The 16,840-nt window shown below is 43.2% G+C and overlaps 1 protein-coding gene and 1 non-coding gene across 15 annotated transcripts in view; one reads left to right on the forward strand and one right to left on the reverse strand.

The window, feature by feature from the left end:
* Positions 1 to 16,840, reverse strand: part of DCUN1D3 (defective in cullin neddylation 1 domain containing 3) — a 63,770-nt gene that overhangs the window by 14,127 nt on the left and 32,803 nt on the right. For all 14 annotated transcript variants that reach the window (XM_060405805.1, XM_060405804.1, XM_027961572.3 and 11 more), the window contains one exon: positions 332 to 867. In XM_060405805.1, coding sequence (XP_060261788.1) covers positions 332 to 762 — 431 coding nt within the window. In that variant the 5' untranslated portion in view covers positions 763 to 867. The remainder of the gene's footprint in view (positions 1 to 331; positions 868 to 16,840) is intronic.
* On the forward strand, positions 4,327 to 4,431 carry LOC114110710 (small nucleolar RNA U13). The gene has a single exon (XR_003586951.1). It is a non-coding gene; the product is annotated as a small nucleolar RNA U13 (small nucleolar RNA).

Genomic DNA, 16,840 nt, shown 5'->3' on the forward strand with positions numbered 1-16,840 from the left:
ATGGGGTGGCTAAGGGTATTGTTCGGAGAGCTAAAAGGGGAAACAAGCTTCATACAGTGACTAAAGCACGTCCCCAGTGGCACTCAGTGCCTGACACATGATAGGTGAACAATAAACCCTGAGTAAGGAAGTAAGTGAATTGACAAAAGGAGTGAAAGAAAAGATAAAAGTCTGAAATAGCAGTGGGGTGGGACAGCAGCTTGGCAACATGGATTTACAACTTCAGGCAAGGATCGTTGGTGCCCACTTCTATCCTAGCTGGGCACCACTGCTCAATGGTGCTCTCTTTCCTCCTCTGTTCACCTGGTGACACCAAGTATTTGTGACTAACCTGGTAAATTTGCACATGGTAGCAGCCTGGAACTTCCAAGCCAAAAGCAGCACTCGAAATTCCGTGGGGTCCACACATAGATCATTGCAAAAGCGCTCCATGCCTTCCTCCAAAATTGCATCCTCCCGTTCATCCTTATAGCGCCTGAATAGTTCTTCCAACCTCTGCAAAGAAGACTCCTCGGCATTTGACTTGGGCTCCCTCCCAGCATCTCCAGAGGATGTTGGCAGCTGGCAGGCCTCAGTAGCAGCCTCTGCCTTCTTGGTCCCATTGACAAGGATATCTCCACCTGGCTTGCCACAGGCTGGCAGCTGTTCCTCACGGTGGCTTGCACTCCGCCTACCATGTGACTTGCTGCTGGGGTCACGGTCTCCATTCTTGCTACCCAGAGTTGATGAGGGATTCTTACACTTGGTGACACACTGGCCCATGATGCTGGTGGCCTGGCCTCTAGAGCGGCCCTCTCTGGATTGGATGCCCTCGTTGCCACTGGCCCATGTGCCTCAACATGCCATCAGCCAGAGGAGCCAGCCAACCTAGAAGAAAATTAAAGAGCAATCACCACTGTACAGGAAGACAGAGTATGCAAGCTCTCCTCCAGAGACTGCACGGTGCAACACCATTCTTGCAATGAGTCAACCATGAACTAGCAGAAATACCCCAAGTTCACCATCACCTTCCTCATAAGCCTACACTTTCACCTTGGAAATGTAATGGCTATAACACATATGGAGAACCAATAATGGAAATTCCTAAAATTCTTAAGGTTAACATAGATCACAAAGAATTCATGTGCAGAATGTATCAGGAAGACTATGGGTTTGCCAGAAATATTCCAAAGGAAATTTGTCTTGCCAATTTGCCATCACATAAGAAAGTTATCTGAACCTGTCTTAACACCAAAGGTACAAATTAAAGGTTCATTTCTAGTCTCTAATGTCAAAATTCCCAGATTTTCTTTTTAAGTAGGATGAACAAGGAGAAAGAGTGGTCACATCCAAAATAACTATATATAGTTTCATAATGCCCTAAAGATGAGGTAAAGAATTTGCAAGCCCTTTCTCCACCACCCTGACTCTATCCACCTATGGGAGCCATCCACCAGGACTGTATTCCATGCCAAGGGTCCCAGCCGCTGAGCTTCTTCTCTAAATACCCCTCTCACAAAGGTAGTATGTAGAAGGAAAGTCAAGTTCACACTAAATGTGAATGCCCTACAGGGCCTGCAGGCTTAGTCTTCTAAGAAGGTGTCTCCATTTTAAAAGAAGGGCTGATTCACCCAAATACAATCTCTAAATGATAGGATAACATATAGATGAAAAAGAGAAGTCTGCACTAATACATAATATCACAGTGATTTACTTATTTTTAACTAAAAAGTGTTTTATAGGAAGATTGCTAGAAATTTCTTGGCTAGGAAGGAGTGATTTCTCTGGAGACACTTTATCTACTTAGACTCATTCTTACCTTCAACTAGTCTACCAGAAAATCCATCTAAAATTTAGTGCTTGTAAAATTTTGCTAACTAAAGAATCTGCCTGCAATGCCAGAGACCCCAGTTCAATTCCTGGCTTAGGAAGATCCCCTTGAGAAGGGACAGGCTACCTGCTCTGGTATTCTTGGGCTTCCCTGGTGGCTCAGACAGTAAAGAATCCATCTGCAATGCGGGATACCTGGGTGCAAGTGCTGGGTTGGGAAGATCCCCTGGAGAAGGGCATGGCAACCCAGTATTCTTGCCAGTATTCTTTCCACTATTCTTGCCTGGAGAATCTCCAAGGACAGAGGAGCCTGGCAAGCTACAGTCCATGGGTTTGCAAAGAGTTGGACACAACTGAGTGACTAAGCACAGCACAGCAGAGCATAATAATTGCAGCCTCTGAAATTATGTTAATAGAAACTTGGAAGTATAGCAGGGAAAGTGGACCAAATCAATGTCAGACCCATGTCTCACCAGCTCTAGAGTCATGGACCTTCACAATCCAAATTCAAAGCTCTAATGAGACTGGCAGTAGGGTAAAAGGGTGTTTTAATGGAAAGCTGAAGCTTTAAACTTTACTTCCTCCAAATAATACTTGCATAAATTCAGAGTTATTTTCAAAAGGGATTCTAAGGGTATGTTCTGAGTGTACAAGTTTAAAATGAAGACCATAATCATTCCTGTGTTAATTGGAATCATATAGTATCAGGGTGTGTCCCATTCTCTACCTTCAAAAAGAATAAATGACAGACATGACTATACATGCCCTTTTTGGATTTGCAGTTTCACTTACGTTTCAAAAACACACTGAAGCCCCTTCAGAAGAGTTTTAGTGTGGAAAATGACAGACCCAAGTAAGTTTTTTGAAGCCTTTTTATGCTTTTAGAGTACAGCCAGTAAGTCATAGCACAACTTATTAATAATTTTTAAAGGCAAGGGGGTTAATTCTTAGAAGACCAGAATACATGAGAAGCAACCTGTTCAAGCCAAATTATCCAAAACAAACAGCACCATACCACATGGATTGTCTGGTTTCCAGATCTGTGTTTCTAAGACTGAAATGCTGAAAGAAACAAAAGGCCCAAACTTACACAAATCCCACATGCTCACAGACTGGCAACTCTAATTCCCAGACACGCTGACTCACCAGATTTTGCTGCTCAGTTCTTGCTGCTGAGGAAAGCCCAGGTATCTGGCACGATAAGAGGATTTCCTGGTTTCTGACTGACTCACCTACCCTAGGCCACTCACCTCTGCTCCCATTGGACAGATGCTATATTATACTGGCTTCCTCCAAATCCTGGTGCCAAGGCATTCAAGTAGGGACAGAACAGATGGACCTACCAAAGAGGTTCTAATCCATTTACCCATTTACAAGCCCTCCACATGAGAGCATCTTTGATGACCTGACATAGCAGAACCAGCTGAAACCTGAAGGTATTTTACATATCCAAAAGATAAAAAGAAAAAAAGGAGTAGGAAATCAATTTAGACAGATGATTAGTCAGAAAGTGCCAGAAGGCTGGATCCCTTCCTTCCATTCCAGTCCTTTCCTTTGAAGCAAGTGATGGTTTCAGCCAGTTACAGATCTGATGGTGAGTGTGGTCCCCTGATTACCTAATGGGCTCCCTTCTTTACTGTCTACCTTTTCTTTGGGAAACAGTTCTGCACCAAGAGATTTCCCAGGTTTAATCAGGGGCTCAGCCCTGTGTCACAGGATGGCCACACTTCAAGTGTTTTAAAGTTGCAAGCTTCCCTGAACACACTAGCTGTTGGCTAATTCCCAATAAGAGCAATTATCAATTACTGAGCACTGGATATCACAGCATGCATTATACACAGCACTTTATGGACAATAAAACTCATATATGCTTACCACAACTCCATTCAAAGACAGAAAAGTTGGGGTACAAAGAAGATTACCCAGGATCACAAGAAGAACCTGATATGTCTGACTTGAAAAACCCCTGATAGCTCAGTTGGTAAAGAATCTGCCAGCAATGCAGGAGACCCCAGTTCGATTCCTGGGTGGGGAAGATCCACTGGAGAAGGGATAGCCTACCCACTCCAGCACTCTTGGGCTTTCCTTGTGGCTCAGCTGGTCAAGAATTCACGCATAATGCGGGAGACCTGGGTTCACCTGGGTTGGGAAAATCCCCTGCAGAAGGGAAAGGCTACCCACTACAGTATTCTGGCCTGGAGAATTCCATGGACTTCTACTGTATAGTCCATGGGGTTGCAAACAGACGTGACTGAGCTGACTTTCACTTTCAATTTTACCACTAAGCTAGACTGCTTAACACCCATATCAGAAGCCCCTTCATAGATCACAGCATGGTCTTGGTGAACGGGCTTTGTAATGCAATGAAGCTATAAGCCATGCTGTGCAGGGCCACCCAAGATGGGCGGGTCATAGTGAAGTGTACTGAATGTGGTCCACTGGAGGAGGGAATGGCAAAACACACCAGTATGCATGCCATGAAAACCCCATGAGCACTATGAAAAAGCAAAACACGGGATCCTTTTGTAGTTCATGAGCGTGATGATTGGGTGTTCACGCTGCTGCGTGACATGTGCCTCCCCGCAAACCTTGTTACGACACCGGCACATTACCCGTCTGACGTGGAAAAAAAAAAAAAAAAGAAAAAGCAAAACACGTAACACCAGAAGATGAGCACCCCAGGTTGGAAGGTGTCCAATATGCTATGGGGGAAGAGCAGAGGGCAATTATTAATACCTCCAGAAAGAATGAACTGGCTGAGCCAAACCAGAAATGACACTCAACTGTGGATGTGTCTGGTGGTATTGCATAGAAACCTGGAATGTTTGGTCCATGAATCAAGGAAATTGGATGTGATCAAGCAGGAGATGGCAAGAGTGAATATCATTTTAGGAATCAGTGAACTAAAGTGGACAGGAATGGGTGAATTTAATTTAGGTAACCATTATATCTACTACTGTGGGCAAGAATCCCTTAGAAGAAATGGAGTAGCCCTCACAGTCAACAAAACAGTGACCTCGGTTCCTTTCCAAGGCAAACCATTCAACATCACTTTGCCTCAACCACTGATGCAGAAGAAGCTAAAGTTGACTATGAAGATCTACAAGACCTTGTAGAACTAACAGCAAAAATGATGTCCTTTTCATCATGGGAATTGGAATGGAAAGCTGGAAGTTGAGAGAAACCTGCAGTAGCAAGCAAGTCTGGCCTTGAAGTACAAAATGAAGCAGGGCAAAGGCTAACAGAGTTTTGCCAAGAGAACACACTGATCACAGTAAACTCTCTCTTCCAACAACACAAGAGATGACTCTATACATGGACGTCACCAAATGATTACTACTGAAATCAGACTGATTATATTCTCTGCAGCTGAAGATGGAGAAGCTCTATACAGTCAGCAAAAACAAGACTGGGAGCTGACCATGGCTCAGATCATGACCTTCTTATCGCAAAATTTAGTCTTAAATTGAAGAAAGTAGGGAAAACTACTAGACCACTCAGGTATGACCTAAATCAAATTCCTTATGATTATATGGTGGAGGTGATGAATAGGTTCAAGGGATTAGATCTGGCAGAGTGCATAAAGAACTATATATGGAGGTTTATAATATTGTGCAAGAGACAGTGACCAAAACCACCACAAGGAAAAAGAAATGTAAGAAGGCAAAGTGGTTGTCTGAGGAGGCTTTACAGGGAAAAATATACCCAACTGAATGCAGAGTTCCAGAGAAAAGCAAGGAGAGATAAGAAGGCCTTCTGAAATGAAGTGTAAAGAAATAGAGTAAAACAACAAGATGGGGAAGATTCTCTAAGGAAGAGAATTTCTCTTCAAAAAAAATTAGAGATAGTAGGGGAAACATTTCATCCAAGAATGGGAATGAGTTAAGGACCTAACAAGATATTAAGAGGTGGAAAGAATACACAGAAGAACTATACAAGAAAGGTCTTAATGACACAGATAACCACAACAAAAGGAGTGTAGTCACTCACCTAGAGCCAGACATCCTGGAATGTGAAGTCAAGTGGACCTTAGGAAGCATTACTAAGAACAAAGCTAATGGTGCTGCTGCTATGTCACTTCAGTCGTGTCCAACTCTGTGTGACCCCACAGATGGCAGCCCATGAGGCTCCCCCATCCCTGGGATTCTCCAGGCAATAACACTGGAGTGGGTTGCCATTTCCTTTTCTAATGCATGAAAGTGAAAAGGGAAAGTAAAGTCGCTCAGTCGTGTCCGACTCTTCGCAACCCCATGGACTGCAGCCTACCAGGCTCCTCCATCCATGGGATTTTCCAGGCAAGAGTACTGGAGTAGGTTGCCATTGCCTTCTCCACAAAGCTTATGGAGGTGATGAAATTCCAGCAGACTAATGCAAAATCCTAAAAGATGATGCTGTTGAAGTGCTACAGTCAATATGTCAGCAAATTTTGGAAAACTCGGCAGTGGTCAAAGGACTGGAAAAGGTCAGTTTTCATTCCAATCCCAAAGAAGAGCAATGCCAAAAAAATTTCAAACTATGGCACAATTGCATTCATTTCACATACTACCAAGATAAGGCTCAAAATTCTCCAAGCTAGGCTTCAGCAGTATGTGAACCAAGAAATTGCAGATGTACAAGCTGGCTTTAGAAAAGGCAGAGGACCCAGAGATCAAATTGCCAACATCTACTGGATCACAGGAAAAGCAAGGGAATTCCAAAAAAACATTTACTTCATTGACTATGCTAAAGCCATTGCCTGTGTGGATCACAACAAACTGGACAATTCTTAAACAAATGGGAGTACCAGACCATCTTATCTGTCTCCTAAGAAACAAGTGCATGTCGAGAAGCAACAGCTAGAACTGGACATGGACAACGAACTGGTTCCATATAGGGAAAGAAGTACGTCAAGGCTGTATACTGTCACGCTGCTTATTTAACTTACATGCAGAGTACATCATGCAAAATGCCAAAGTGAATGACTCACAAGCTGGAATCAAGATTTCTGGGAGAAATACCAACAACCTCAGATATGCAAATGATACCACCCTAATGGCAGTAAGTGAAAAGAAACTAAAGAGCTTCTTTATGAGGGTGAAAAAGAGTGAAGAGGTTGGCTTAAAACTCAACATTCAAAAAACTAAGATTATGGCATCTAGTCACACCACTGCATGGCAAATAGATGGGGAAAAAATGGAAACAGTGACAGATTTTATTTTAGTGGGCTCCAAAATCACTGTGGACTGTGACTGCAACCATGAATTAAAAGACACTTGCTTCTTGGATGGAAAGCTATGACAAACCTAGACAACATATTAAAAAGCAGAAACATCATTCTGCTGACAAAGATCCGTATAGTCAAAGTTATGGTTTTCCAGTAGTCATGTACAGATATGAGAACTGGACCATAAAGAAGGCTGAGTGCCAAAGAATTGATGCTTTTGAACTGTGCTGAAGAAGACTCTTGAGAATCCCCTGGACTGCGAGGAGGTCAAACTAGTCAATCCTAAAGGAAACCAACCCTGAATATTCATTGGATGGACTGAGGCTTAAGCTCCAATACATTGGCCACCTGATACAAAAGAGCCAAGTCACTGGAAAAGACCCTGCTGCTGGGATAGATTGAGAGCAGGAGGAAAAAGGGGCAGCAGAGGATGAGATGGTTAGACAGCATCACTGACTCAATGCACATAGATTTGAGCAAACTGTGGGAGACAGCGAAGGACAGAGGAGCCTGGCCTGCTGCACACCATGGGACTGCAAAGAGTCGGACATGACTTAGGGACTAAACAACAACTACTGGAAAAAGAACAGCACATGGTCTGTGCCCAGAGCTAAGAATGATGTCCTAGCCACTGTTCTCTCTCCCACAAGCCATACCTGTGAAGCAAGCAGGCAAGATGCCCTTAGGCTCAGCCTCATCAGAGGCTGAGGACTAGAATTAGTCCAGAGTCCTTAAACCTGTGATGTTTCAGGACCCCATCATGGCTAAAAGCTCTAGCTCTTTAAGTCCAACTCTGCTACCAGCTGTTTGACCCTGATCAAAAACCTGAATTTCATCAACCTGAAAAGCGGTACCTACTTCATAGAGCAGTTGTAAGGATTCAGTCAGGATACACTGATAAAGAGTACCTGGCACTACGACTTCCACAGAGGAAAGCTACTATTAAAAGCCAAGTAGTATCTGCTTACCCTGATGGAAATCCCAAATTGTCCCATCTGAACAATGGGTTTAGGCTTTGGCTTCCCCAGGCCCAGACAGGACAGGATGCCTATGCTTGAGTCATACACATGAGTATCGCTCAAAAACAGTTTCTTAAACTACAGAACTAACCCTCCTCAAATGCACCACCAATCAGAAATACATGGGGGGAGAGGGGGTCAGATTCTCCATAGGATAAGACTTGTGAATAATCCTGAATAAAATCAAGCTGGCTATTTGCTGTGCCCTCTGGATATCTGAATTGTTGCTCACTTTCTGTCCCTAACTGCAGAACAATTATATCAAAGAAATTCCTGCACTGTTAAGAAAGTTCTAGGACCCACAACAGATTTCCCCACCTAGGGAACCAGCAAAGGGACTGAGAACACCCAAAGAATTTGACTTTGGAGACCAGTGGGATTTGATTACAGTACTTTAACAGGAATGGGGAAAGAGACTCTTGGAGTACATTAAGAGCCAGGAGAAGAGTCTCCTGTGAAGGCATGGGTCAAGTTTGCCCTCAGTCTACAACAGGGAGGGAACAGCCCCACCCATCAACAGAAAACTGCATTAAAGATTTACTTAGCATGGTCCTGCCCATCAGAACAAGACCCAGATCCCCCCTCAGTCAGCCTTTCCCATGAGGAACCTTCCATAAGCCTCTTATCCTTATTCATCAGAGGTCAGACAGAATGACAACCACAATCACAGAAAACTAACCAAACTGGTCACTTGAACCACAGCCGTCTCTAACTCAATGAAATTATGAGCCATGCCGTGTAGAGCCACCCAAGATGGATGGGTCATGGTGGAGAGTTCTGACAAAACATGGTCCACTGGAGAAGGGTATGGCAAACCACTTCATTATTCTTGCCTTGAGAACCCCATGAAAAGGCAGAAAGATAGGACACTGAAAGATGAACTCCCCTGGTCAGTAGGTGCCCAATATGCTACTGGAGAAGAGTGGACAAGTAACTCCAGAAAGAATGAAAAGATGTAGCCAAAGTGAAAACAGTATCCAGCTGCGGATGTGACTGGTGATGGAAGTAAAGTCCGATGCTGTAAAGAACAGTATTGCATAGGAACCTGGAATGTTAGGTCCATGAATCAAGGTAAATTGGAAGTGGTCAAACAAGAGATGGCAAGGATTTGAACATCGACATTTTAGTAATCAGTGAACTAAAATGGACAGAAATGGGCGAATTTAACACAAGTGACCATTATATCTACTACTGTGGGCAAAAATCCCTTAGAAGAAATGGAATAGCCCTAACAATCAACAAAAGAGTCCGAAATGCAGTACTTGGGTGCAATCTAAAAAACAGAATGACCTCGGTTACTTTCCAAGGCAAACCATTCAATATCACAGTAATCCAAGTTTATGCCCCAACCACTAATGCTGAAGAAGCTTAAGTGGAACGGTTCTATGATGACCTACAAGACCTTCTAGAACTAACACCAGAAAAAGATGTCCTTTTCATTGTAGGGGACTGGAATGAAAAAGTAGGAAGTCAAGATTTCCCTGGAGAAACAGGCAAGTTTGGCCTTGGAGTACGAAATGAAGCAGGGCAAAGGCTGAAAAGAGTTTTCCCTAGAGAATGCATTGTTCTTAGCAAACACCTTCTTCCAACAACACAAGAGATGACTCTACTCATTGACCATATGGTCAGTACTGAAATCAGACTGATTATATTCTTTTCAGGCGAAGATGGAGAAGCTCTATACACTTAGCAAAAACAACACTGGGAGCTGACTGTGGCTCAGATCATGAACTCCTTCTTGCCAAATTCAGACCAAAATTGAAGAAAGTGGGGAAAACCACTAGACCATTCAGGTATGACCTAAATCAAATCCCTTATCAAATACAGTGAAAGTGAGAAATAGATATAAGGGACTAGATATGATAGAGTGCCTGATGACCTATGGACAGAGGTTCAAGAAACTGTACAGGAGACAAGGATCAAGACCATCTCCATGGAAAAGAAATGCAAAAAAGCAAAATGGCTGTCTGAGGAGGCCTTACAAATAGCTGAGAAAAGAAGAGAAGTGAAAGACAAAGGAGAAAAGGAAAGACATACCCATCTGAATACAGAGGTCCCAAGAATAGCAAGGAGAGATAAGAAAGCCTTCCTCAGTGATCAATGCAAACAAATAGAGGAAAACAATAAAATGGGAAAGACAAGAGATCTCTTCAAGAAAATTAGAGATACCAAGGGAACATTTCATGCAAAGATGGGCACAATAAAGGACAGAATGGTATGGACCTGACAGAGGCAGAAGATATTTTAAAACGGTGGCAAAAATACACAGAAGAACTATACAAAAAGCATCTTAATGACCCAGATAACCATGCTGATGTGATCACTAACCTAGAGCCAGACATCCTGGAATGTGAAGTCAAGTGGGCCTTAGGAAGCATCACTATGAACAAAGCGAGTGGAGGTGATGGAGATGCAGCTGAGTTATTTCAAGTCCTAAAAGATGATGCTGTGAAGGTGCTGCACTCAATATGCCAGCACATTTGGAAAACTCAGCAGTGGCCACAGAACTAGAAAAGGTCAGTTTTCATTCCAATCCCAACGAAAGGTAACGCCAAAGAATGTTCAAACTACTGCACAATTGTACTCATATAACACACCAGCAAAGTAACACTCAAAATTCTCTAAGCTAGGCTTCAACACTATGTCAACTGTGAAGTTCCAGATGTTCAACCTAGATTTAGAAAATGCCAAGAACCAGACATCAAATTGCCAACGTCTGTTGGGTCATCAAAAGAGGAAGAGAGTTCCAGAAAAACATCTACTTGTGCTTCATTGACTACACCAAAGCCTTTGACTGTGTGCATCACAACAAATTGTGGAAAATTCTTAAAGAGATGGGAATACCAGACCACCTGACCTGCCTCCTGAGAAATCTGTATGCACATCAGGAAGCAATAGTTAGAACTGGACATGGAACAACAGACTGGTTCCAAATTGGGAAAGGAGTACATCAATGCTGTATATTGTCACCCTGCTCATTTAACTTATATGCAGAGAACATCATGCAAAATGCAGGGCTGGAAGGAGCACAAGCTGGAATCAAGACTGCCGGGAGAAATATCAATAACCTCAGATATGCAGATGACACCACCCTTACGGCAGAAAGTGAAGAGGAACTCAAAAGCCTCTTGATGAAAGTAAAAGAGGAGAGTGAAAAAGTTGGCTTAAAGCTCAACATTCAGAAAACAAAGATCATGGCATCCGGTCCCATCACTTCATGGGAAATAGATGGGGAAGCAGTGGAAACAGTGTCAGACTTCATTTTTGGAGGCTCCAAAATCACTGCAGATGGTGACTGCAGCCATGAAATTAAAAGATGCCTAACTCTTGGTTAAGTTATGAGCAACCTAGACAGCATATTCAAAAGCAGAGACATTACTTTGTCAAATAAGGTCCGTCTAGTTAAGGCTATGGTTTTTCCTGTGGTCATATATGGATGTGAGAGTTGGACTGTGAAGAAGGCTGAGCGCCGAAGAATTGATGCTTTTGAACTGTGGTGTTGGAGAAGACTCTTGAGAGTCCCTTGGACTGCAAGGAGATCCAACCAGTCCATTCTAAAGGAGATCAACCCTGGGATTTCTTTGGAAGGAATGATGCTAAAGCTGAAACTCCAGTACTTTGGCCACCTCATGCGAAGAGTTGACTCATTGGAGAAGACTTTGATGCTGGGAAGGATTGGGGGCAGGAGGAGGAGGGGACGACAGAGGATGAGATGGCTGGATGGCATCACGGACTCGATGGACGCGACTCTGAGTGAATTCCAGGAGTTGATGATGGACAGGGAGGCCTGGCGTGCTGCGACTCATGGGGTCGCAAAGAGTCGGACACGACTGAGAGACTGAACTCAACTGAACTGTATGAATGTGAGAGGTGGACCATAAAGCAAGCTGAGTGCCGAAGAACTGATGCTTTAGAACACTGGTGTTGGAGAAGACTCTTGAGAGTTCCTTGGACTGCAAGAAGATCAAACCGGTCAATCCTAAAGGAAATCATTCCTGAATATTCATTGGAAGGACTAATGCTGACGCTGAAGCTCCAGTACTTTGGCCACCTGATGCGAAGAACTGACTTAATGGAAAAGACCTTGCTGTTGGGAAAGATTAAAGGCAGGAGGAGAAGGGGACAACAGATGAGATGGTTGGATGAAATCACTGATTTGATGGACATGAATTTGAGCAAGATCTGGCAGTCGGTGAGGGACAGAGAAGCCTGGCATGCTGCAGTCCATGGCGTCACAAAGAGTCAGGCTCGCTTCAGTGACTGAACTGAACTAAATTTTGCCCCTAATCTGGGGCAATCTTCCAGTCAGTTCCAAATTTCATTCCCTTTCCACTAGGTTCCAGGTGTGTAGATCTGGAGAAAGCCAGGATTCTAACTTGGTACTGATTTACACTCATTTAATGGAACTACTTTCCCAGTAGTCTCCTGCTATCCCTCTGAATTGGATAGCCTCAGCACAATCTGGGCTCCCCAGAACCAAATTTCATTACTAACAGAATATCATCATTAATTAATCCCACTTTTCATTGTCGGTATATTGTAAGAGCTAGCTCTAGGAAATAATTACTGCCATTTCATAGTAAAAGAAATGTAAATATACAGAGGTCAAGCAGCTATCTAGAAAAGGAGAAACTGGAGCAGAGTAATTAACAGGATGAGCTCCACAAGCAGACGAACCTGTATCTGAATCATGGTGATGCACCAAGTTTGTGACCATCAGCATATAACTTTAAAATGGGACAGGTGTACATCATGGACTGGTGGATAGAGGAAATTAGATGTCCCATGTAAAATGCTCTGCCCTAATACCTGACTCATAAAAAGTATTCAGTAAGTGTTAGCTTTTATTGTAATTGTTATTATCAGAAAGCTGGTGACAGGATCAAGCTCCTCTTTTCCTCGAAAAATGCTCATCAGCCGCCAGGCCAGGTCTCCTGGGGCAGTTCAGGAATGCTGATGTCCCAAATGCCCACAGTAGCTCTCCTGTTCTTGCAGTAAGTGACTCTAGTCTGTTTCAGCTAAAGTGGCATACACGAGTGAAATGGAGTCAGACAAGAAGGGGTGGGAAGAAAGGAAAGGCAGGAAGAATAAAGGGAGAAAAAAAGCTACAAACTAGGAAACATAGTTGTAGGCATAGCTCTGAGGGTTTACTTGAAAGATCAAAGGCAGTAACTGCTTAGTTTATGTTGGACCAAGATAAGCCTCCAGCTTTTCTCCTCCAATCTCAGCTCTAACTGCTTCTGCCTCTCTCTTTCCTTCTCGGCATCAGCTTCCAGCCTCCCTCCTCTCCTGTGGCAGACCCAGCTGCTATTCCTGGGAATGGGCTTGGTTGCTTGCTTGGCCCCAGGTCTGCGGCTCGCACTGCTGGGCTAAGGGCAGTCCCAGAGATCACGGTCCCAGTGAATGCTCTGGCTCCACAGACAGCCAGAGAAGGGAGCTCAGGAAGGTGCTTCTAATTCTTAGGCAGCTCCATGAAGTGACAATCAGGCAAGCCCCTGTATTCCAGGACTCACAGTCTGCCTTTGAAACAGAATCACCCCTTATGTACAGAAAGACCATGAAGGGCTAAACCACACAAAGACAAATGGAGACAGCTTAAGGAGAGAGGAGTATGAACCAGTGTTATGGAGAGGAAGGTGGAGGGACTGATGAAGAGGAATTGGTATTTGTTATATGCTTCATATACATCATCATCTTCAAACTTCACAACAACCCATGATGTCAGAGGTCTTACAGATTAGGAAACTGAGGTTTCTTAACCACTAAGCAATGGGACTAGGAAATAAAATCAGTTTGTCAGGCTCCAAAATCTACTCAGTGGGAAAATTTCACAGAGATGATGAGTCTTGTTCTGGTCCTTCAGTGACTGGGAGCATAAAAGTGGAAAGGAAAGAGGCAAACGGTCAATCTGGTTGGTCCAGGTTGAGAGAGGATTTTAAAATGTTTATTAATAGCAATAATCTTTTAAGTTGGTTGCATGTAATGAGAAGACTGACATGAATTATCACTTTTAACCAATTACAACTCTATGAGGAAGAAAATAAAATCTTCACTTTACGGGGGAATAAACTGAACAAAGTTTAAGGGATTTGGCCTGAGGTCACACAGCCAATCTATAAATGTAAGGGATTCAAACCCAGGAGTCCGATTCTAAACTCATCATATTACATCACTGGTCTCACTACTTACTGTTCTTCACTATGCTGTTCCAGGTGGCATAGTGGTAAAGAATCTGCCTGCCAATGCAGCAGACACAAGACACAGGCTCAGTACCTGGGTCGAGAAGATCCCCTGGAGTGGGAAATGGCAACCCACTCGAGTACGCTTGCCTGGAGAATTTCATGAACAGAAGAGACTGGTGGGCTACAGTTCATGGTCGCAAAGAGTCAGACACAATTGAGCAACTGAGCATACACATGCCAGGATATACTCTTCCCCTAAGGAGACGATAATGGCCCAAGAAGAAAAAATACATTATCAATACGTGATTGTACTCCAGAGGTACTGAATCAGTAGGATCAGAGTAAAGTCTCAGAAAGCCTTCAGTTCTGGTCTGGGATGTCCCTAAGTGACGAATGTCCTTGAACAAGTCTCTTAACCTCTCTGAGTTTCTATGTACCCAACATTAAAATATCCTTTGAAGTCCAATATTCTGGGACAATCTTATTTTTTGACATGCAAAGAGGCAGAAGTTCTAAATTTGCAAGCCTTCTGAGGACAGGGCTTTTGCCTCCTCAGTGAACAGCTTTCATACTTCTTGCCCAAGCCTACTAGAGCCAAAGGAAAATGGGAAAGTCAGTCTATTCCAATCTGAACAAGAGGTGAGAGGTGACACTGTTTTTGCAGCCTTCCCTCTCCTAATCATCTTAGTTTGATTTCTGCAGGCTAAGAAAAAGGCCCTGACATAAAACATATGGGCTTCCCAGGTGGCGTTAGTGGTAAAGAAACCGCCTGCCAATGCAGGAGATGCAAGAGACGTGGGTTCAACTCCTGAGTGTGGAAGATCCCCTAGAATAGGAAATGGCACTCCACTCCAGCATTCTTGTCTGGAAAATTCCATGGGCAGAGGAGCCTGGCAAGCTTGTCTGGTGGGGGGAGGTCACAAAGAGTCAAACACAAGACTAAGAATGAGCACAGATGATATGGAAAACAGAGCAAGCAAGCTGGTTCATTGTTGTACCTGGTTGGGAGCTTAAAAAAAATAAGGCAAATGTTGGTACCAAAAGCCAATGTCAGCAAGGCACCTGACGTCTACTCTGATGACTTCTTTGAAAGAAGGAAATGATCCAGTCCACCTGTCCCATTTGTTCCCACCTAGATAGAGTCTATTCAGAAGCAAGAAGCCACTAGCAAATGTTAGTGCTTTTACATATTATAGCAGTAAGAAACCCATCTTTCCAACTTTCATCCAAACAATTTGTATAGCTAATTGGGCACATGTTTTTACTTCTCACTATATATGCCAGACACCCAGCTGCCAGGGGCTGAAGCAGCTATAGTGGCAAAAGCCATCCCCCTGAGAAGTCTCAAAGCAAGACCACAAGAGTCTCTTTGATACCAGCTGGCAAATGTAAATGCTGAATGACCTGAGAAACAGTCAGGAAATGGGTAGTATCCATTTCTAAACTACCTCTTAGAAAGTAAACTTGCGAAAATAACAAACAAGGAGGAAAGACTGGAGGGAGTACTTTAAAACACAAGGTCTTCTGCTTTCTGTCATCTGGAACTTACAAGATCACCTTTGGAGATTAGGTCTTACCTAGAGCTACTTGGAAGAAAAAGCTGTTCCCTCTGCCAAAGCAAATGAGGCGTATCTGCTATTTTCATGTTTTTAAGACTTTTTGTCCTAAAATGTACTGCAAGCTAAGACAGCAGTTCCAGTTAGGGATGGGTAGGAACACATGACTTTCTAAATCCATCAATCTCAAAACTACAAAAAGAAGAGAGGGATGGGGGAACACAGGGAGGAAGGAAGGGAAGATAAATTATTTTTTAAAGAAAATAAACCAATTGGTTATATTTCTGTAAAATAATCTTAGGTCACAGGACTAAGACCAGTTAGCTTTATACAAAATAATTTCTCTCTTCTTTTTGAAGGATTCTTATGTTCCTTACCTTGCATACTTCAAATATACTGAGAATATATATGCAGTTGAGGTCTGAGGACTGAGGCCACTGTGCGCTGGCCAGAACAAATACTACTTGCCAAATTCAACAAAGTCAATACATACATATTATAAAGTTCCCAAATACCAAAGAATCAAGCATTTTTGGTCTCTGGGTTCCAAAGCTGCTACATATTTAATCCCACATGACTCTAAATAACCAAAAAAGAGCTGAATTATTTTAGTGACCCACACTTGGAATATTTTTGCTGTCACTACTGATCTGGATAAGTCTGACTGTACACTTATGTGCAAAGTGGACATCATAAGGGGCATCAGATTTCTAAGCTGGTTACTCTCTGTGTTTCTGCACCAGCTTTTTCATTAGCTAAATTTACTGTTTACAAACAGAGCGCCATCTTGGGTTTATGTTCCATCAGTTCAGTTCAGTCACTCAGTAGTGTCCCCATGGACCTTGTGACCCCATGGACTGCAGCACTTCAGACTTCCCTGTCCATCACCGACTCCCAGAGCATACTCAAACTCATGTCCACTGAGCCAGTGATGCCATACAACCATCTCATCCTCTGTCATCTTCTCCTCCCACCTTCAATCTTTCCCAGCATCAGGGTCTTTTCTAATGAGTTAGTTCTTTGCATCAGATGGCCAAAGTATTGGGAGTTTCAGCTTCAGCATCAGTCCTT

The sequence above is a fragment of the Ovis aries genome, chromosome 24 (genome assembly GCF_016772045.2).
Source record: "Ovis aries strain OAR_USU_Benz2616 breed Rambouillet chromosome 24, ARS-UI_Ramb_v3.0, whole genome shotgun sequence".
Lineage (NCBI taxonomy): Eukaryota > Metazoa > Chordata > Mammalia > Artiodactyla > Bovidae > Ovis > Ovis aries.